The sequence below is a fragment of the Centroberyx affinis genome, unplaced genomic scaffold (genome assembly GCF_046629955.1).
Source record: "Centroberyx affinis isolate AG114_WGS23_722 - 3 ecotype Tasmania unplaced genomic scaffold, CSIRO-AGI_Caff_v1 ptg005633l_1, whole genome shotgun sequence".
NCBI lineage: Eukaryota > Metazoa > Chordata > Actinopteri > Beryciformes > Berycidae > Centroberyx > Centroberyx affinis.
The window spans coordinates 25,001-48,875 of NW_027282835.1; the positions used below are offsets into that span (position 1 = coordinate 25,001).

General features: G+C 43.8%; 1 protein-coding gene across 2 annotated transcripts in view; it reads left to right on the top strand.

Moving 5' to 3' along the window:
- Window positions 1-6,758, top strand: part of LOC139667565 (protein Wnt-5a-like) — a 13,337-nt gene extending 6,579 nt beyond the window's left edge. For both annotated transcript variants that reach the window (XM_071547051.1, XM_071547050.1), the window contains exons 3-5: window positions 840-1,087; window positions 3,686-3,978; window positions 4,648-6,758. In XM_071547051.1, the coding sequence (XP_071403152.1) occupies window positions 840-1,087; window positions 3,686-3,978; window positions 4,648-5,106 (1,000 nt within the window). In that variant the 3' untranslated portion in view covers window positions 5,107-6,758. The remainder of the gene's footprint in view (window positions 1-839; window positions 1,088-3,685; window positions 3,979-4,647) is intronic.
- The last annotated feature ends 17,117 nt before the right edge of the window (window positions 6,759-23,875 follow it).

The window sequence follows — 23,875 nt, forward strand, 5'->3', positions numbered from 1 at the left end:
CCTCTCTCTCTCTCTCTCTCTCTCTCTCTCTCTTCTCTCTCTCTCTCTCTCTCTCTCTCTCTCTCTCTCTCTCTCTCTCTCTCTCTCTCTCTCTATCTATCTCTATCTCTCTATCTCTCTATCTCTCTCTATCTCTCTCTATCTCTCTCTATCTCTCTCTCTCTCTCTCTCTCTCTCTCTCTCTCTCTCTCTCTCTCTCTCTCTCTTCTTTCTCTCACACACAGTTGAATGGGGCCCGTCGTTGAGATCAATGATCCTATTTTGGCTTATGTGATTAATAGCTATTCCGTATTAATAGCCAAGTGCTGTCCGTCAGTGTGTTGTGTTGGTGTGAGGAAACAGTGGTCATGAAATACTTCAGCAAGAAAGTCAGTCAGAAATTGATGAATTAGTTGAACTTTGGCGTAGAATGTGTTTAGTCAGCCAAAACCTATTCTTTGAGAAATTCAATAGCGAATCAGTATGTTTGTGTCAGATTTAAAGCTTTCTTAAATTTTTCCTTTCTTTCGCTCTTTCTTCACTTTCTTTCGCTCTTGGTACTCTTTATTTTACTCGTTTGCACTTACTTTTACTTTAATTATCGTTTATTCTTTCTGTCCTTTCCTCCTGCCTATATCTTCCTTTCTTTCCTGGTCTATGCTTACCAAAAGTCTGCAGGTTTTCGCTCCAACCAATCGCTACACCAGCCCATTTCAACTGATTAGCACACCTTCAACCAGAGAGGGAGAGACTAATCAGTGAAATCTGCTGTAGTGATCGGTTGGACAAAAACCTGCATTCTCTCGGGTCACGATGGTGACATGATTGAAAACGACTGCGCTATGCCTCCTCTCGTCCAGGTCTCTAGCTATGAACCCGTTGCTGATCCCAGAGGCCTACATCATCGGTGCCCAGCCTCTGTGTAGCCAGCTGGTGGGGCTGTCGCAGGGCCAGAAGAAGCTGTGCCAGCTCTACCAGGACCACATGCAGTACATCGGCGAGGGCGCCAAGACCGGCATCAGAGAGTGCCAGTACCAGTTCAGACACCGGCGCTGGAACTGCAGCACGGTGGACAACTCCTCTGTGTTCGGACGGGTCATGCAGATAGGTAAGGGAGACGGATAAGCAGAGGATGTGGGTTCTTTGTGTGTACATACAGGCACATACACACACACATCATGCTGTATATGAAAAACACACACAGCACATTATGGAAGCATACAAAACACAGGCCTATCCACAAACACACATGTGCGTACACTCTACCAACTATAAACACCCACTTACACACATACACACACACACACACATATTCACTTGTGTTACTTAGATCTCTCTCCCTTTCTTTCTCTCTCTCGCTCTCTCTCTCGCTCTCTGTCTCTCTCTCTCTCTCTCTCTCTGTGGAGTGTATGAGGCTGCTGATTCTGAGCAGCTGTGTGGAGAGGGAATAGTTGGTGGGTGAGGTTGCTGGATAAATCACATGTGGCTTTGGCCTGCTAGACCAGCCCCCGACATGGAGCGGGAGGGAGGCAGGGAATCTGCTTTTCCCCTGATGAATGGGAGACAATCTGACACACACACACACACACACACTCTGAAGCTGCACTGTAGCTGCCCTGTATTTACAGCTAATGGGAGTGCAGTGAGTGTATGCACCAATACATCACCTTGTCAGAGATTACACTACTTATGCATGTGTGTGTGTGTGTATGCGTGTATATGCAGTGTGCTCGTATCTCATATGAAAGGTTCCAGCGCTTTACAGTCCTCTTTTGAGAGCGAATCCCAGTCTTGAATCCTATCATTTGACATGGTTTGTTTTAGTGTTCTTTGGATGTTTGCCTTCACCTCAGGGGCCAACGTAAAGGTGGTTTACCGTTGGCATTTATCGATCATAACTCTCCAACTGAGTTCGAATGAAAGTATAGCCTGTCAGTGTTGTGATCATAGTAGAGCTGCAGTACGCCTGTCTGTAAGTGTGGCAAAATCCGAATGGATCCCATTTTGTAATTTTGATAATAGTCAGCACTTGTGGTGTTCACATTATGGGGTTCTTTCAGATTCCTCCTAAGTAACAAATCCAGAGTGGTGTGTGTTTGTGCGCGTTGGTGCACATTTACATGTGTGTGCCTGTACTGTATGTGACAATGTGTGCACATGTGCGTGTGTCTGTGTTTCTACATGATTTCCTCTTGGTGAATAACTTTGTGCTGAGTCTGTCTCTATCTGCACCCCCCTCCACTCCGCTGCTCCCGACTCCCTCTCCACAGATCAGTCTTCATAGAAACCTCATCAGCAGCAGTTCTCCCATTCCTCTTCTCCCTCCCTCCCTCTTAGACATCGCTCCCATCTCAGTCCACTCTGGGCCAAGTAAACATGTCCTCCCCTGTCTGTCTGTCTATCTGTCTGTCTGTCTGCCTGTCTGTTGGCCTGGGCCACTGCCGGTGATTTAGGGCTGAGCTCCAGGTGGAGGGGGGAGTCAGACCCTCTCCCCTGCCTGACTTGGCTCGCCCTGGGGTGGGGTAGAGCAGAGGGGAGGACCCCCCCTTTGGAGCATGGGAGCGTTGCCAGGGCCAGAGCGAGTGCTCTAGGGCCAGGGAAGGCAGCAGCGTGGGAGACGACAGCTCGTCTGTCCACAGGTCCACTATTAGGCCAATCTCCTCGGGCCGGTTTGAAGTTGTACTAGACTAATAACCTTTTTCCCCCTCTGGTCAACTCTGCTGCCGCCAGCACTTCCCACCTGGACAGCATTGAGACACCACCTCCTGTAGCTCTCTTTATCTGTCTTTTCTCCTCTCACTCAATCTCTTTTTCTATATCTGCATTTTTTGTGATCTCCATTTCCAATCTGTGTCTTGTTTTTTCTCCCAATGTCTTTCGTTTGACTTATCTCTTCAGCCCTTCTCCCCCCGTCTCTCTCTCTTTTTCTGCCGATCTGTTATTGTCATTACAATACGCTCTCTAAAGGTTTGGCCCAGCAGGTATATGAGCTGTGCATTTTTATTTTGTAGCAGCCCCCGTCTTCAATGTCTGCATACAGCCTTACAGTTTGCTCGGCTGTTTCTTCTTTCTTCCAGTTGCTCATCTCTTCATCTCAGTTTTCCCCCGAACTCGTGCACTTTTAGTCTGTGGGTTTGTACTTTGGTAGTAATGGAGACAGAGCAGTTGGTGACAGCAAGAGCTGTTTAGATCTATTTTTTTTGTTTTTCTTGAGTCCCTCAACCTCTTGCCTCCCAGTCTCCATAGAGGAAATGTTAAGGGGGAAGAAACAATGGAAGCTAATAAGCAATGACTCCAAAATCAGTCAATCATGACAGATAGAAAGAGTTCTTGTCATTTCCAGTTTGGGAGAAATGGCAGCTGCTTGTTGGGAGAGGTCTCTGTCACTGGAGGGCGCTCTCTTCTCTCTGGCTGATTCCCAATAACAGCAAACTGGATTCCATTGTTGAACATGTTGGTGATGAGAAGCCTACAGCTCTTGGCTGAAGTGCTCTGTAATCTAAGTGGATGGTGAATGCTGTCACATAGCATTACATCTCACAACATAGTACAAATACATATGACAGCGACAAAACATAAAATAAGTACAATAGAAATGTATAACCTAATAAATGGCGGTGCTGGACATGGATTTGCCTAAAACAGTCCCCAGTGTTCTGACTTTCCTCATTTAATCATTCTTTCTTTGCGGTTTGTCTGTCCGCAGGCAGTCGAGAGATGGCGTTCACTTATGCCATCAGCGCAGCGGGGGTGGTGAACGCAGTGAGCCGTGCCTGCAGAGAGGGGGAGCTGTCCAGCTGCGGGTGCAGCCGGGCGGCGCGCCCCAAAGACCTGCCCCGGGACTGGTTGTGGGGCGGCTGCGGGGACAACCTCAACTACGGCTACAGGTTCTCCAAGGAGTTTGTGGACGCACGCGAGAGGGAGAAGAGCTACCCCAAAGGCTCGTATGACAGCGCCCGGCTGATGATGAATCTTCACAATAATGAGGCTGGAAGGAGGGTAAGGAGGACGGGGGTTTATATACACGCACACACACAGATGGCAAAGATCAGGGGAGAAGAACCTTGATTATTTTTTTTAGATTTCGTGAGATAAGCAAGGGGGGAGATACAAAGCGCAGTCCCTAGAGACAAGGCGATGAGAGTAATGAAGAGTTGGGATTGAGAGAATCCAGGTCAGTCAGATGAGTTCTCTCTCCGTTGATCATCTGGGTAACAGCTCTGTCTGCTCTCCCCTCCTGAGGCTTTGATCTGTGGGGAGACTGAATCATGGGAGGCAGCTTTGGGGTTTGTAGTCCATTCCAAACGCCTTGAAACCACCTCAAAGGAAACGCACTGCCAGATATCTGTTGCCAGGGTACGTCTCTTTCAAGTGGGACAAATGAGTGGACAACGTTTTGTTCGGCTCACTGTTGGAGACATGGGGAAGATCATGTGGTCCTCCGTGACATAATGACGCCTTTTGAAATCATGAAGACATTGTGCAAAGATGCACACACAAGACAAATTAAAAATATAAAGCATGTGTCACTCGGACATGTCATTTTTCTGCAGTTTGCACGCATAAGAGTGATCTGCTTTGTATGTTCTCCATTTTGTTTATTAACCCCACGTTCTTTCGTTTCCCTTTCCTTCCCCTCCCCCTTGGGTTCCTCCTCCCCTCCATCAGACGGTGTCGGACCTGGCCCACGTGTCCTGTAAGTGCCACGGGGTGTCGGGCTCGTGCAGCCTGAAGACCTGCTGGCTGCAGCTGGCCGACTTCCGCAAGGTGGGCGACGCGCTGAAGGAGAAGTACGACAGCGCCGCCTCCATGAAGCTCAACACGCGCGGCAAGCTGGTGCAGATGCACAGCAAGTTCAACCCGCCGACGAGCCACGACCTGGTGTACATCGAGTCCAGCCCGGACTACTGCCTGAAGAACCAAAGCACGGGCTCCCTGGGCACGGTGGGGCGCCTCTGCAACAAGACCTCGGAGGGAATGGATGGCTGCGAGCTCATGTGCTGCGGCCGCGGCTACGACCAGTACAAGGCCCAGATTGTGGAGCGCTGCCACTGCAAGTTCCACTGGTGCTGCTACGTCAAGTGCAAGCGCTGCACCAAAACCGTAGACCAATTCGTCTGCAAGTGAGAAGAGGAGCGCCGTCTGTGTGTGTGTGTGTGCTTGCATACGATGGGCATACATCTGTGTGTATCCATGAGCAGAGGAACAAAGGAGTTGAACACAGAGAGAGAGAGAATGGAAGAAAGAAAAACTATATAAATTATATTTATAGAGTTAAACAATTATACCATTGCAAAAAGACTGACTCTTTGCTCCTTGTTAGAGTTTTCAAAAAAATCTTATGTCTTCAGAAACTGAGAGTATCGTGAAATATTTATTTTCAGATTATTATTTTTTTTTTCCCGCCCAGTCATCGCCAGCCGATTTTAACCCCCCCCCCCCCCCCCCCCCAGTGCCTAAACCTGGCTGGAAAACAATGCCCCTCCCCCCTTTTTATTTTATGTTTTTTTAATCTCAGAAAATATCCTGTCATTTGGCTTGTCAAATGGGTCACAATGATTGTGAAATTGGACTGCGCTTCCCATTTCCTAACAAGAATAGCATAGTTTGTTATTTGTGGTATAGTTGACTAAGAGGTACCTGTTTGTCGTTTGAGAATGACTGTGTTGAGAAGAGAATGCCTGTGTGCTCTAGTCTATGGATGTGTCTTCATGGGCCCAGTCCCAAACCAGCCTTCACATCCTATCCATAGTCTATTTGGCCCCTCTCACCACATGTTGAGCAAGGTCTAAGGAATACAGTTGATGCGTAAAGAGTCCCTGGAGTACAGTGGGTACAATAAGAGGGCTGTTTTGGGGATTGGGCCGTTTATTAAGATGTCCCAGAAGCCTTAGTGTTCCCCAGGTGCTGCAACAAGCCCTCCACCATTATGCACTTTCAAACAGAGGCTTAAACCTGTCTGTACGCGTCTGTTCAACTGTTTTTACTACAGTGCATCTTCAGCAAATGTATCAATATTATAGTCAACATTCTTTTCCATATTAATACAGAATATCCACTTACCATTATGCTATGATACTTACATGGTTTGAATATATATGGGCAATGTTGTGGTTACAATGGTGAAATATTCCATGCTCTGTGTATATAATACGTCTATCCAACCAATCAGTAAATTGTATGTATTTATTTTCTTTTATCCAGATCCTCCTTTAAGCTTCTTGAAACGTAAAAACAAACATCTCCATCCTAGAGCAATATTTTGTTGGACATCCCCATGTTTTTAAGTCACTTTTTCTTTTTTTTTTCGTTCTCACAAATATGGCTCCTCACTGTGTTTTTGTAAAGGGAAATGCACCTTATTGTTTCAAAACACAAATTCCTTTATTCTCACTCATGTCCAGCTTTACAAATACACATATCACAGATGTTCATGATTTAGCATTACCACAGACTTCCAATACCACTCAGTTACTGCTCACTATCCCTGTGATGATTCTCTATAGACAAAGCATAACTATTCCCGGCAACCCAACTATGTATATTTATAAGCTTCTCCATGAATTTGAGGTTTGTTAAACGTAATGTGTTATAGCTGTTATTTTGTTACTTTTTACAAATTGGCTCAATGCTCTACTTTGTTTCAATAAATATCAAATGTAAAACCAGCAGAGAAGTGTTTTAAAAGTATTTACTCAGATTAACTTTGTCACGTTCTGTATTTCTGTGCCCTTGACTGAGTTTCTTATGGCCTGAGATTTTTATTACATTCTCCTTTTTCCTACTTATAAAGGTTTGTTTGTCTTTATTCTCCTCTTAAGTGTTAAACAAAGACTCAAACACTGATTCCATAAAATTAGAACATCTAACTTTCCCTTTAAATCTAACAGGATCTCAGCGCCTCCCTCTTCAGCAGTACTAGGATTCCTCTTGACCAGTTACATTCCTTTATTCACTCAGCTCACTCGTGGGCAGATTTAGTGACAAACAGGCAAACCCACATTGGATGACAGCTGTTTTAGGCATGAACAAAGACGAGAAGAGCTTGCTTGAGAGCTTTGGAAGATGGCCTGAAGATTGGGTGACTCTCAGGGGATGATGGAGGTTGTATTATAAGCACCGCTCAACAATTCGATGACATTGGATCAGTTAATGGAATGATTAATCATATTGTGTCAGGAGGATAGGAAGAGGGGGATTTTCGATGTGGGGAACGGGACTGAGCCTGTCTGGGAGACGACTGGGCCTCGTCTGAGACTGCCGGAGCTCAGGAGGAGACGCAGAGAAAAGGGGAGAAGATGGGGTAATGAGAAACGGGGGATTACACGAGTGCTGGATGAGAAGGGAGTAATAAGGAGAAGGTTGTGAGAGGAGAGGCCCGAGGGAGAGGAGCAGAGAAAACGTGCTTTAAGGAAAAGTGGAGCTGTTGAAGGACTGCCATTACTGTGTAAACGGTCCTGACATTGACTAATATTTACACTGGTAAAATGATACCGACTTTAGGAGCACATCCCATATGTGACCCTGTCAATTGGCCCTGTGTGTGTGTGTGTGTGTCTGCACGTGTGCATGCGCGCACACTTGTTGAGATCTGTGGCACTGGCACAAAAAGTGTTACGTCATGACAAGTGTTTACATTTCTGATTGGTGTCACACGGGCCAATGAGCAAAGGCGGGAGAGAAAGATACAAGGTCAGCAAGGAGGGAGAGAGATTGAAAGAGTGTAAAAGTTAGAAAAGCTCTGCGGAGACCAAGGCCAGCAAGAGTTTTTACATATTTGACCCTCCTGTCAACAGCAGGGTTTATATGGACATGAAATCACACGTTGACATTGGATTTCTTTATATGTACATGAAGATCAGCCAGCACCAGCAGTACTGGACGAGGCTGGATGCTTGTGTGTGACTGACTTCAGTAGCAGCAGGAATCTTCGAACTAGCATAAACAGAAATCCAGGTGCACAGCTGCAGACAGACACAGCAGCCGTAGGAAACCTGAAACCCACAGGTGCACAAGTATGACTATTACTTGAAACACATACTCATAGGAACAGGCATGGATATTCCCAAATGTTCAAACGAAATACCTGGCCATCTGATCTTGATAGCCCTTCCTCCACCTCCCCCTCCCCCTCCCTCCGTGTCTCTCCACCCTCATAACCTGCTCTAGTTTTGGCAGATAATGCGGGCGAGCGTGTAAATATTTATATGCCTGTTCTGCAGAGAACAACACTGTCTTTTTTTGCCTGCGGTCACAGTGCGATAAGGTGGTGATTTGGGTTGTGCACACACACTTAAGAGTTCACCGCGAGAACACTTCATAGTTTCACACTTGCACACACACACACACACACACATAGGTGGAAGAGGGGCAGATATGGTAGCGGATGTAAATCATGGCATTTCTCTTTGACGACCGCTCCTCACAGTTTATCTAAGAAAACAAGAGCTTGTCTAAATGAGCCTCTCTCCATCTATCTCACATTGCTCTCATATTATCTTACTTTCCCTCTGCCTCCCTTTCTCACTGAAGATAAATGGAAACAAATGTTTATAGAGCTGCTTTCTCACAATAGGAACATTGCTGGTTTCATAATTTCAAAGTGTTGAAAGTTCACAAATAACTTCTCATATCGTGTGTGAATGCTTGTGCATGTGTGTGTTTGTGTGTGTGTGTGTGTGTGTGTGCGCATGATTTTGTATTCATGCAAAGGTGATGATTATGATGATGAAGGGAACTGCCTGGATAAAAACCGAGGCTCTCTCGGTCTATCAAGTGGTTTTCCTCCATTCTTGTTCTTTCACATTAACATTCCTCGGAGGTTCTTCAGGACAATTACGTGAGAAGTTGTGTTTTCCTAAAACAAAGCAGCTGTTTAATGTAAGGCAACCCCACTCCGCTGAAGCCAGATCTGCTGACCGCAAGTTCGTAGATTCATAAATATTTTGTCGATACTGTTCCTGCAGTGGAAAAGGCTGAACTAATGTATTACTGTAACTGCACAATTGTAAGCCACAGATATTGATGTAATACATTTACACCATACTTTACCATCTGTGAAACAAAACCTCAGCATGAACTCTGGCCTATCCCTTTTTTACCATGCTACGCCACGGGTGAATTTTGTGGTATATTGCCACCACAGTTCGTATAGTCCTACTCTTATTCATAATCGCCACACCTAATCATAAGTGTAGCTTGAGCACAGAAAACTGTCACTACAGTACAGAAACCAGTGTGGGCAACTACAGTCTGATAAAAACACGCAAACTCCAAGGAACAGTGTTGGCCGGCATTGTGCTCTATAGACTCGGAGAACAGAGTACATGAGCTGTCAGTGCGACTCTGGCAAAACTCATCTCTCCAAGCCAAAGTGGAGCTCATTCCATTCCGTGGCTCTTACTGTAAAACTCTCATAAAGCTACAACTAGGCCAAAATAAGAGCGCTCCGCAGAGCTGAATTTAGAGCTATTTGGGATTGCGGTTGTGTGTTTTAGAGGAATAGGGTAGGACGGCACACCGTGACGTCCCAAACAGAGTCTGGACTGGATCAGAGAGACGGGTCGGTGCCACAGAGTTACCCGCTCCCCCTTCTCTCACTGCCAGTTCTATCCCAGTGTCCCCCCAAAAACCACTCACACCGCAAGTTGTTTCAATGGGGCGCAACTCTGGCTGAAAATAGAAAGGTTATACATAGAGGTCAGAGTTTCTCAGTGCGCATGACTGAGGGTTTTGTGTGCGTGTGTGACAGAGAGAAAGAGACCAATTGGTGTCCAAGTTGATCCCTACTATCATGCTGAAATTTGAGGGTTGCATTTAAGATGGAGGAATCAATACAGCCACCGATCAATACATCCATCCAGCCACCTCACCTACCACTGACCAGTTCATCTTATACTGGGTGCAATGGCTTTGTACTGGATGCCATGTTACGAATTGGCCACAACTCACATAGTCATCTATGTTTATTAGTGTTTACAGAACTTATGTATAGTTGCAAAGCAGGGGAATATTGTTATGTATTCACATTCCCATATGACAGAAGAAAGCCCATGATAATTGGGCTTAGGAAAAGTAAACATATCTGCGTTTGTGAGTGTGTGTGTGTGTGCGTGTGTGTGTGTGTGTCTGCAGCGTTGGAACAGTACAACTCATCCTGCTTGATTGTTTACAGATGTGAAAACGTGTTCACCTTCAACAGGACAGTAAAGAATTACAATCTGTTACTCTGACAGGAGTGACATACAGAATGACCATTTTACAATATAAAGTAATATTTTTTTATCCATGTGCTTTAATAGCATGAAGAGACAAGCAAAGTCTCAAAATATTCTACTCTGACTATTGACTATCTACTGTGCTTATATACACTATCTCTCTGTGTTCCTCTCATTCACTTCACTGCTCTCACATCACTATGGTTGTAAGTCAGTATAGGTTACACACATTCTCACTGCATCTTAGTGTTAGGGCCTCCTCTCAATGAGCCTGCAACCTATTACACTACAATGAGACATGTTTACATCCTCAGAACAGACACACTTGTTTGTGGTCTGCCATGGGATCTTCTCTCTTTTCCCTTCCACTCTCTCCCTCCATCATGGCGGTGATGTGTATGTGTGTGTGTGTGTGTGTGTGTGTGTGTGTGTGTGTGTGTGTGTGCATAGGTCTGCCCCACAGGGAGCTGAGTGCCAGGTCAGAGCCAGTAGCTGAGTGATTCTGTCAGCCTGCTAAACCTCGGTGGATTACAGTAGAGTGGGCCCCTGGGGTTGCTCCCAGATCAGTGCTGTTCCGCCCAGTTATGGTTAGAGGATCGTACTGCAGTTATTCAGCTTTCTTTTCCACCCTCATCTCCAGTGTCTTGCAATAACTTTACATCTACAACTCCCAATGTGCGACGTGACCCTACCCACTCCCTATGAGAGACACTTCTTCCATGAACACACTGTGACCAAATGTGCTATACAACACCAACCACAAAAGTAGCTGCAAAGATTGAACACTTGTGAAAACATGAACTGAAGATGTATGCGGGTACACTGGATGCATTTTGGAGATCCATAGGCGCCAAAGGGAGCCACAAGTTACAAGTGCAACCTGCTACTTGTAAATAAAGTAAATAATTGATCCCCATAGGGAGATTTTTGTGTTGCTTGTGACCCTCTAGGGAGTTCAGAGTTCACGGTCAGCGACAGAAACAAGCCCCTGGAGCTGGTTGGATAATTCAGCAGGGTGGATGCTTTCCCAATTCTGGGACTTGAACATGTGTCCAGTTGATGGATGGTCTGTCTAATCACTAGGCCGCCTTGCCATACCTTAAATGTGCTGTACTAATGAATAGAAGGGGTTCATACGTACAGATAAATCATAGGTGATTAAAAACGCATTAAACTACATATAGCTAACCAAACACATTAAGCAAAACTGACTTCAAAACTGAATTCACTGGATTTCACTTTCAGTATCATCAATCAGAATGAATGCATGCTTGCTTCAAGTTTCACCTGACATGACCCTTGGCCTTGCAGAGGCAGAATTTGTTCCTCTCTGCGGAAAGCTGTGTGGGTCAGCTGCCCTTTATTCTGAAACAGGACACCAGCAGGCATTGGAGGCTGAACCGAATCCAGTCTACATTCATGTCATACATTACAATTAGCTGATCACACTCACTCTCAGCACAGTGAGGAGTGAAAATGTGAAAAAAGAGGGAGAGATGGAGGAAGCAGACAGACAGTGACTGATGCTCTCCCGGTCTCGGAGATGAAGTCATTTGCTTTAATTCTCGTAGTAATGAAGCGTATCGGTGAAGTGTTGAAGCTCAGGTTTTAGAGGGATCCTAGTGAGTCATTGGCCACCGGTGGCTATCAATCAACTGAGACCCAGTTCTCCCCTAGACAGCCATGTCATCCCTCTACCAATCTGTGAAAGCTTCTAAAATATATTTTACAGTTTTATGGCAGACATAGAATAAGAAATATTTTTGCCTGACGTGAAATTGGTTATGCTGAATGCCAAAAATAAAATAAAATATGGATTATATATGGAATAAAAAGCTAATTATAAGTGACAGGTGTATAGTCTGGGGCATACAGTATATGATGGGGAAAACTTGAATACCTGATACCCGAAATGGCTTGCAATTTAGTGCCAGGAATTAAGTCCTGAATGAAGATGAGACATCAACTCAAGATTTGTCAAATCAACCTAAGAAACTACTCATTTACTGTGTTGAAAACAAACACAGTAAATGGGCCATATTATTACTGCAATTGAGCATGGGGCCCCAATCATGCAATCGTGAAATAGAAAGAGCTGTGCCACTGCCAATTCCATTATTATGGAGCAATAAGACAAAGGAGGAAAATCCCCTAGATTGGTCACAGAGGATGCGCTTGGACTGAGAAGTAGAGTAGAATCAACACATACATTGATCATACCTTTACCATCGCAGGGAAAATAGTAAAAGTGAGCATGAGACCAGAGAAAAACATATTTTTCCAACTGCTTTGGCCGTGTATTTCCTGATGACTGACACCCAGGCTAGTTAGCACCCTCATTAAAGAGCACTTAATGAAATAAGGTGTTTAAACACGGGCATTACACTGAGGTCTTTGTGGTTAATGAATCAACACGGTGCGGATGGAAAAATGGAATAGCTGGATATGCAGGTAATGTCCCGCTAGATCCAATAAACCTAACACCTTTTTAAAGGTGAATATCCCTCTGTATGGCCCTGTGTCTGGTCATGGAACATTCATACTTCCTATTGGCACTGACTTCTCTTAGAGGGGGGCTAAGCAAGGCTGCTTATATTCCCACTTATGTTGTGTTTCAGTTCCCCTCTTCTGGCAAGCTTGTCTAACATATTACAGTTACATATGACTACTAGTTCTTTACTGCTGTTTTAGGATCACACCCACAGATGTTAGAAATAACCACTGCAAGGGAGGTTGTTTAGCATGTGTATTTCTTTTCTTTTTTCTTTGGGGTGAAAAACACGATGAAAGTGTGGGGTCAGGCTATTGTTTTGCAGGTTCCCTAAAGAGGAGCTGGAGTTTATGGGATAATGGGAGCATGGCGTTCTGAGCAATGAGACACAGGTGCTGGATCCAGTAGCCCCGTCTCAGCCAGCAAAGATGGATTCTCCTGCTCATCATGACTAATTGATTCTGCTGAACAAGCTGACAGAGTGGCTTCTCAGGAACGCTCCATGTGATATAAAACAGAGAGAGAAAAAATAACAATAGAGGATAAAGGAAAAGTGAGTGTGAAGGACAGATAGAGAAGGACAAAAAAAAAAAAAACCCAGCCGGAGATATGAGGTGATGCTGCGGTCCAATGTTTTGGTAAAATCATTTCCCCTCTCTAACAATATCAAGGTCAGAGAACGGTTAGCAAAACTATGGTTCTGATTAGATCAAAATACCACACTTTTTCCCCTATAATTCATTTCACATTGAAAATCTCCAACGACTGTCAATCAGCACATGCGTACTTATCAGCATTTGTTATTTTTGAAACATGAATGTTGTTTTTACTCAACCAAACCCTCTTGCAGTGAGTATTGCACAAACTGTCGTTAAATTTGTGTTGTGGAGGTGTGTGTGAGTTTTGCATGTGTGCGTGGGTGCGTGTGTGCCTGTATGTGTGTGTGTGTGTGTGTGTGTGTGTGTGTGTGTGTTTGTGTGTCTGTGTGCGAGAGTGCGGGAAGGGGAGGGAGAGGGGAAGAGGGAGAGAGTGGTGCTAACCTGTCTATGCAGATGAGAGTTGGCACAGTTTTTTAAAACAAGACATAATTCAACAGTTCATTGCTTTTGCCTGCTTTCCTCCAATGTAATCAATCTCCCAGGCCTGCAGTGCCATAAAATGCTATATTTCAGTCTTCGACATGATGAAAATCTGACAAATTATAGCTCAGCATGTGGAGCAATAAAAAAACTTGTATTTATTGCAATGTTAATTAGGTAGAGTACTATAAAGCCTCCAATTCAAACAATTAAGCCCACTTAATCATATTAGAATACAAAATATTTCAAGCGTCAATTTAATTGTATAACAAGAAGCATATGCAATGGAAACTTTAATAAAAAACAAAAACTCTTTCCCAAGCCATGTTGGAGACGTCTACTGTTTGAACGTGTGTGTAGGTATGTGTGTGTGTGTGTGTGTGTGTGTGTGTGCACATGCTGAAAGATTATGGTAGCTCCAGCGAGTTAGTTCGTCAAGCTCACTGACCTGCTCAGTGTGCTGTGTAACTCCTGTGCTGAGGGGCCACCCCTCTTCAGCCATTTGGTTCTCCAGCTCACATCAAAGCTGATGGAGGGCTGGCCCATGGCCCAGCACCATGACAGACTGGCGGGGAGCCCGGAACTCAAGCCCCTGGCTTGAGGCCTACAGGCCTGGGGCTGGAGGTTGACAGGGCCCAGCTATGAGGGCCTGATGAATGGGTTCTGGCAGTGAACTGGTGATGGTGTGTGTGTGTGTGTATGTGTGTGTGTGTGTGTGTAGAGCACATGGAGTGGCTTTCAGGACCCCCTTAACCTTGATCTGAGTCACAGAGGGAACCCAGGGAAAGGTTATGGTTGGCCACAGTGTTCAGCAGCACTGGGAGCAGAATGAGAGGACCAGCCTCAGTTCTCCTTACACCCAGAAACTTGCTTCCCCGAGGTCTGTCAGACACACGCACAAATGCAGGCACATATACATATGCACACATACATACACAACACCACACACACACCACACCACACACCATTGGATGTGAAGTTCGCCTAAACCTTCATCCTGGAGAGATGGAGAACATTATTCATTATTGACACATAGAATAATAATGTGCTTTTGAATCCAGAAGGGTCATATATTAAATTTGACTTGAGGTCGGAGTAGAGAGAAAGTCCAGTTATCTCATGTATAGGAAACACATACCTCATATTCTCTTGGAATCAATATCTGCTTTCCACTCTGGCCCATATGTTTAAATGGACACTTATTCTACACTGAAAATAAGATGAAAGGGCAACTGTAAATGGCACAAAAAAGATATTTGGCTTTTGAAAGCTAAATAAATAATACACATGACATGGTATATCGTCCAGAAAAACACATTAAATTCTTATGGTTTTAGGCATAAACGTCATGTGACACTAATTCTATGTTCTCATTGAATATCAATGTATATTTTGCCATGTTTGTATGGAACAGAGTGATGTGGACCACAGTGAACTTGGGAAAATCAAATTGTAAATGTCGCAGATATATTAGAAACCTGAACATGTGTCAGGTTGGTTTTTGGAGGGGAAAAGAACCTGCAGTGGACATTACAGCAAGGAGAGTCTCTGTCCAACACTGGAGCTCAAATATGCAACATGGACAAAATATATGCAGCCCTGCGGCAGAACAAGGAAAATATCTGGTGCCAATATCTCCCTCTTTGTCTCTCTGCCTCTTACATCCCCTTTACTTTTCATTCTTTATGTCTTTCACTCTCACACAATCCCTTGTATCCCCCCTCCCCCCTTCCCTCCTGGCTCTTCTCTCTTTCTCAACAAAGAGAAATATGATTTCCTGTTTATACAGAAGACAGCAGGGAACTAAAGTGAGAACAGTGCCTTATCCGCAAACAATGCCTTGCCTTTGACTTTCATGGCACCAGTCTCCATTTTAAGGCATGAGACAGGCCATATCCCACCCATCCTGTCTACCGCGGAGCCTCGTATCTCTGCAGTCCTGTTAAAAGGCCTCCAGCAGCTGTAGCTAGTGCCACAATGTTAAAGGTTGGTGTTGGATGGGGTCCCGTAGTCACTGTCTATGAAAGCTGTGTGTGTTAGCTCTCTTATTCCCTGCCAGTCTCCAGCTCAGCCTTTAGCTCATCACTCGTGCTGTGGTTCCTAATGACTGCTGGAACAGCACTCTCTGCCGTCTGCCTAGGAAAACAAGCTAACACTAACTAAGGCAGTGTGCTAACCTGATGCACAGTGCTGTCTGCCATGAGCCCTGAGGCCAGGCTAATGAGACACGATTAGATTATAAAGGTATCCTGCTGCACCACCTCTTTTTATACTGCCTGTATGGGACCGCATTAGATGGCAGGGAACCAAAGCACACATATTGGAAGTTGTTTGAAACTAAACTAAACTCTCGGTTTGAGGAGAGGAACCTGACATGTACCAGGTGTTACAGTCTGAAGCACTGAGCTTGCTTCTGTACATTGTGCGGCAATCTCAGCCTTAATAAACTTGGATTCAGTCTGAAGACATCCTGTACAATCAATAGAAAGCTCAGCAAGCTACTCTAATGAGGAAGTTGCCTGTAAGGCCCCACAGGTCTGCCCAAGAAAACTGTTTCCACAACTACGCCCCGATCCTAGTGTTGCGCTCCCGTTGTCCCTCTCCCACGGCTCACACCGAGGAGAGCAGAAGTAGACCAGTAAAACCAGTCACCCGTCCCAGCGACAGTCCAGTGCAAGCCTGCAGACACGCTGCAGACCTGTACAAATAACTCACTGTCTACAGAGGAGACTTTTTTTCTCCTTCAGAAAGTCTGAAAAGCAGCAGAGGGGAAGTTTCTTCGGGAGTGTAGAGCATTTTTGGGCCTTGTCCATGTCTATAACGTGTGGATGGTGTTTCATTGCACTTTACCTATTGGAGGAAAAGAGAGAACTGTGTTATTGATGTTAGAGAGGGTTGGGTACACAGAAGAGATTAGTGAGAACGCAGGCTATATATGTTTGTATGGATTTGTGTGAGTCCTTTGCGTTATTGTGTGTGTGTGTGTGCAGATTTTGGGTGTGTATGAGCACAAATGGCTTTTATGCATAATTTTTTGTATGTGTGCATGTGTGCGCATGTGTGTGTATTTGTGTGAAAGCGTACATTCATGAATGTGTATGTTGGATCAGCATGTTGAAGCTCTCTCTGTACACTGGCCTCTATACGGTGCAGGTGTTTTCAGTCAGACCGTGGTTCCTAAGTCCTTACCCGTAGGGTTTTAAGAGACTGGCATTCCTTTTAGACCTGTCCCTCTGCACTGTGGCTCTAGGGAGACTATGTACTAACATAACCTGCTGCAGCCACCAACTCACAGACCTCTTTTTCTGTTCGCTTTACAGTACAATTCTACAGCACCTTATTTCATAATGCATTTCAGAGACTTACATTTTTTCCATTAGTATAGCTCCAACTGTCATACTGCCATCAAATGTGTACCGCAGCCGCCATTGTAAAGGTCAGACAGCATAAAATGTATGGCACAATATTTCAACCGCATCATCTGCTGTTTCAAGCTTGTACAGTTCTGAGAAAGACAGGGGGAGAGAGGCAGAGGCCGGAGGGAAAGAAGGGGGAGACAGAGACAGGAGGAGGACATGGTTGTCTCCTCCACTGCTGTAACATATGGCCGTTCCCCTGAGCTCAGAGGGCTTTAACGGAACACAAATCACCACCCTGCATGGCTGCATGCATGCACAGACTCACACACACACATACACATACACATACACAAAAAAGCAGCTATACAGACATGCCTCACAGGATCAACAGGGCTTAAGTTGAACCCATCAACCTCACCTGGCCTTAGCTAGTAGTAGCACAGTGAACGGCAGCAACTCATGTGAGAAAGCCATGGGAGAAAGACGAAGCTGAGGTGGCAGTGGCAATTTAATCTAACGTCTCCCATCAGTTATGTGATTAGAAAATCATGTGTTTTTCCTCTGTGTGTAGGGTAGGATGTGGAGAGGATAAGTGGCTCTCCAGCACCATCACATGATGAATGAGCAGGACACAGTAGTGGGAGCTGTCAGTGGTGTCCCAGAGAAACATGATCTCTCCATGGGGGAGATCACAGCCTCATACACCCTGATAGTTTAAGACCCACATACAGCAGCATGGATTAAAGCGATCAGCGCTGGCTTTAGCACACTAGCATTTATACTATAAGTCAAACGGTACACGCAATGACAGATTCATTCTGACGGGAGAAAATAAAATAAAGCTGCCATGTAGAGTGCCCAGATAAACTTCAGACCACAGGTACACATATGTGTCTCAAACACTTCAGAGTAACAAACTCCATTGTTAATGCCTAAATATGAGTGATAAATTGATAAATGCCTTGGTACATATCTGGCTTTCTTAACATTCCAGCTATGTACTGCCTAGCTTCATGATTATTCTTTTAGGAAACCAAAAAAATTTGTGTGCAGGTCAAATCCAGAGCTAGTGATTTAAGTGTGGGGTTTAAGCTGAAGTGTAAACCTGCGTCTGTTGACAAAAGTTTGCTAGTGTGCTGGGAAACAAGGTTGTCAAAGGATCTCAAACCGTATATCTGCTATGATAAGAATTATCTTCGCATGGGTGTAGATCACACAGTTACATGCACTCTGTTCGCCTTCGCTAGCCCAGACATCCACTCCTGTGTCTAACAAATCAAATTATGTAAATGCCATGATACGGTGTGTATGTAGGAACACAGAGTATATTCAGTGTTCCCATTTGTTTTATTGATAGAGACCTGAGGTGAAAATTCCATATTTCTTTTATTACATGTCGAATTGCTAAGAATGTGAGCTAAAACGTCCCATATGCAGGCGACTTTCATTTCTTTTTATATAAAGTGCTTTTGATTTATGAGCCCACAATGTCTTTTTCCTGCATGAAATAAATCATGGAGCTGAATTCCAAAGAGAGAGAGAGAGAGAGAGAGAGAGAGAGAGAGAGAGAGAGAGAGAGAGAGAGAGAGAGAAAGAGAGAGAGAGAGAGAGAAAGAGAGAGAGAGAGAACTAGGGAGAGTGGGGAGAAAAAAAAGACTAGGGGAGTCCTCAAACCAAACCCAGACTATTTGCCAAGTTTGGAGTGCGTATCAGCCCTCCAGGTTTTTATAAGAGGGTATGAATATGTGGGTGAAAAAGGGACAGCTCAGCTGTTTAACTGCTTTCCTGTTTATCTTTCTCATGTTTAGCAGGGAGAGAAATGAGGGAAGTGGGCATTCATTAAAGGTTTACAAAAATAAACTTTGGTGAGTTTTATCATAGATCATAATTCATCTTATGAAAACATTACATTTTACATTTTTGGCATTTAGCTGACACCTTTATCCAGAGCAACTTATGAGTGCAAAAGTGCTTTAATTCTTCCTCAACAAAACTACAAGAAACCATACACATGTGACCAAACAATGATCATGCAAGAGAGAACTGCTAATAAAGGATTAAAATAAGAGATAATAGGAGATATAGATGGTTTACTTTGTGCATAATGTGTGATTCTCCTGCCTGTGGGAACATGTTTTGAAGGTACGATTATGTCTGGCTATTTGTACAGAGGCACCATATTATTTGCAAATTAAAATAATCACAGTTTCACAGTTATTTCCCTGATATACCCAATGTCTTTTCCCACCACTGCTAGCTCATTTTCTATGGTAGTGTGCAAATATTCTGATATCTAACTCTAAACACACTAAACACTGTTTTCTTCCTAGTTAAGTTTTCTTTGCAAACCTCTTGAAATGTCACGGATACTCTCACCTAAACCTAACAAAACAGAAATGAAATAGAAGGAAACCATCACATGATGCTATGAGTTTATTGATGCATATATGAACTACTTGACTACAGCAGTAGACTACCTTCTAAAGGATAAGTGTGCCGTCGCCTGATAACAGCAGATGCTTCACATGTGGAACAGCAGGAAACCGGTGAACGTGTTATGTCCATTCATGTTGTCCATCATCTGGTAACCTGCGGGCAGCTCTATGCGGACCACGTCTCCCTCCTCTAACTGCAGGACAACACCATTAGATGAATACTGGTGGGAGGGTTTGTCAATGTGCTCAACATTATAGAGAATTCGCTGTTGGTTCTTAAACATGTAAATTCCGATGGAACCTTTACGCCAGTCGCTAAAGGTGACTCTGAAGTAATAGACTCCTCTTACTGGGGCTGTGAAGACACCTGGAGCAGAGGAAAGGAAGGAGAGGGGCAGTAATATGGTGAATCTGCGATGCAATATTGAGATTTGTCTACCCGAAAGCTGCCATTGTGTGTCATTACCTGTCTTCCTGTTGTAAGCATTGCCGTTGTTGGTCAGGACATTTTTATAGACCACATCTACAACTCTGCCGTTGTTTGGGTCCAGAGTGTTCCCCAGAGTAGCCGTGAAAGCAACTTCTAATCAGAAAACATCTTGTTAATTATTACTGTAAAGCAAAGAGTGTAGCTGGTCAGTTCACCATATAACTTGCAAAGTTATAAAATACCGTCAATTCAACCTAGTTATAGTTATAACTAATTAAATACAATCAATTCAACCTTGTGAGTTATTAAAAACAACATAAAATACAATAAACAATATACTGTACTTGGTTTTTCGTTTGCTGTCTGTGCATCCACTGCAGTCTTCAGGCTCTTCAGTTCTGCTTCCAGCCTCTCCACCGCATTGCACAGCTTGTTCAGCTCAGCCCAGACGTCTGCACAGTCGACCTGTAGCAAAGGCCCTGACAGACAGAACAGCAACCCCAGCACAGATACAAGCCTTTGCATGTTGAATGAGGTTTGATATTCAGTATATGAGAGCTAGTCTATGGGGTATTTTCAAATAATTTCTATTCCTTTATCTGGCCCATGTCACTAACCCCTGAACCATATCTGTGAAGTTCCAGTGAAGTTCAAAGTTTGCGGAAAAATATTGACTGTGTGATATGTGCCATTAGCTCATCTAATAGTTTAACATGCAATACAATACATATTTACTTTGGCCATGTGGAATAACTGAAGGGGACAAGTGATATTGTACAGTATTATTGCAAGGTTTAATTTGTGCTTATTTTGTACTTTTAATAACTGGTTCTAATGTAACAATATGTAACTGAAAGTTGCTCATTGATCAAAAACTGTAAACAGAAATGAAATGCACAGAGTAAGAACCCTCATTCCATAAGGTGTTTTCAATGCAATTGTGACCCATTGCTTAAAGTAATGATAAGTGTATTTTCATATAATTAAGTGTTCATTTTCTCCAACTGATAACCAAATAGTAATTCCACATAGTTCATGAACGCTTTTATATTTGCTGTTCTAAACACCTGGTGTCATGTCTTTCCTGGGAAAAATCCTCTGGCGCACAGGAAGTGATGCGTTTCACAGCAGCAACAGCAGTTTGTTTGGAATAAATAGAAGTTAGGGAATAGAAGTTAGCATGAGCAGTGACAGCCACCATGGCTGAACAGACAAAGAAAAGACCAGTGCCTGACACAATCTCAAATTTCATCAACACAAGTTCCAAGGGAAAAGACGTCACAGTACCAGCCACACTGCGTGATTGCCAAGTGATCTCTGGGAAGTGCAGTTCAAGAACACCACAGCAATGACCGCTTAGCGCCAACGATGTCGTCAAAATCAAAAACAAGGATCTTGCGGATCACCACTTTAATCGAGTTGACATTCTGCTCTTGCCGCCTACCATCACAGTAAGAGTAAAGCACAGAGTTAACCTCTAGAATAATCTCAAAAGGCTATCTTGCAAATTTCAGGAATGTTGGCAATTGTTTGCAGGGTTGGTAGACCTAAGATGATCTATTTCATGGCATGTCTGCACAGAGGAGATCTTATCCAGCACCAGTATCATCAAATGACTCACGTTCTGACCCGAGAATGTGACTCATTTAAACACACACACACACCTACACACCTACACACACACACACACACACACACACTATATCCAACTCAATGGATCACCATCCTTTCTTTATTACAAAACCTCCTGATTTAAACATTAAGAGCTGCTTGGAACCCCCTGCTTCCAAAACAGGTGTGTTTGATATTTGGAGAACAGTGGGTCCAATAGCCTTGTAGTTGTCAACTGTGATCAGTGTGTGTGACAAGAGGCACACACTCCAGCTGGGTCCTGTTTCTGCACCCCATGGGCTTCCCCTGACACGGGACACACCTGGCACACACACATACACGTACACACACACACACACACACATACACACACACCTGGCACAAACACACCTGCCCCGGCTGTCAAAGTCGTTGAGTGGAGACAGGGCACCCGGCGGGAGGTACATGAGAATGGAAGTTGGAGAAGAGAAAATGAAGAGAAAATAAAGTGAAAGAGAGGGAAAATAAACCTCATTAAATACACTGCCATTTTCAGAGGAAAGGAAGCAAAAGAGAGATTCAGAGCTGTAGCTGTGCCATGTTCCTATTTTGGGATCTTTGTAACCATTCACCTTCACCGCTGAAATTCAAACATACCGCATACCAAGTACACTTTCCAACACCATGCTCCAACATGCCAGGTTACTACAGCATATATAGTGTCGAAAAAAGTACACATTTTTTTTATGTAAATAAAAGTATATCCTCTGGTGGCACAGCACCAGAAAAAGCAAAGATTGAAGAAATTCAACTTTAGTAAAAGCAATAAAGTGATATTAAATATATGTTCTGATTGCTTCCATTTAAAGATGGCTGGCTCAAAGTTATTCATTTTTCTAATCTGATGTATAAAACCATTTATTAAACTAGTAGTAGAGTAAAAGATACAATATTTGCCTTGAAATATTATGAAACAAAAGTATAATGTTCCTTACAATGGAAATAAATTGAGTTATGTTCTCTCCATCACAATGCCAACACCAGATCTTACTCAATATACAAATTGATTACTGTGGTCAGTGCAGTTTTATTTTAAAGTTTCTTTGTACCTTTCAGCAAAACATTACTTTATTTGTGCTAAAAGCTAAAACCGACGACAGATTTTCTTCCTTTCCTCCCTGCACAGTGGTTGATATGTGGCGATATAATAGCATACAGTAGCGTGGATTCTTAAAGTCACTCCTAGGTGTGAGGTAGACCTTTGCCTACCCTCATACTCACAGTGAATAATCATCCTGGTATCTTCTGTCCTAAATCTATCATGCCATTAAATCCCCACTGACCATCCAACAAACAGATATCTGCTGGATCCTTTATCATGTGGATAATTGTTTGGTAGAGCCAAACAAAGAGAAGCCCCTCAGTAGGCTGTCATGCGCTGCATGGTAAATATTTGCCTTCAACCTAAGATGATACACACACAAGTATTCTGGGCAATATTTAATTGGAAACAGCATATCATTTAAATATCCAGCCAAGCTTCATTGGTTGTGAATTTTCAACAAAGTTTCAACATCATCCAATAAATCAAAAGAAAATGGGTCATGCAGGTGGAGGTTGCAATTTTTTTCGCAGAGTTTTGATTGTTGACACATCTTCTCAGGGCAGAAACTGTTATGATTGGTTCAATCAGGCGACCAATCAAAAAAGAGAGGAGGCGGGCCAATTTGAAATGTGAAGCGGGACAGTGAAATGGTGGCCAGTGGGCAGTTCCATCTGCAGCCTCTAGTTTGATGTGGTGCGCAATTATGCACAACTCAGTACCTTGATTAAATATTGCACAATCAGCATCCTGCTCTTGCCAAATAGGTACACAAACGTTTGTGTTTTTGTGCACACCAAGCTGGTAGTCTATTCCGTGCAGCTTCCACGTTTCTACAGTGGAACTCATCAGAATACAGGAGACAGACGCTGACATCCTGGAGGCGGGCTGGACACAGCGGCTCACAGCCCCATCCAAACACACCGTAACAACTGCATGCGTCGCCTATTCCTTCCAACAGGTTTCCCAATAGTAGAGCCTGAAGCAAGCCATTTTGTAATTGTAATAGAGATAGACCAATTTGAAACGTCAAGTGGGACCGTGACGGGCAGCTGGCATTGTTAAAGACAGAGGTAAGTTAGTTGGCACAAATGTTTTTTATTTGTAGGTATTTCCATAGGTGGATTATGAGACAAAGGGCCCCTGGGCACAGATGCCTACTAAGGCCCCCCGCGCTACCACAACAAGAAATT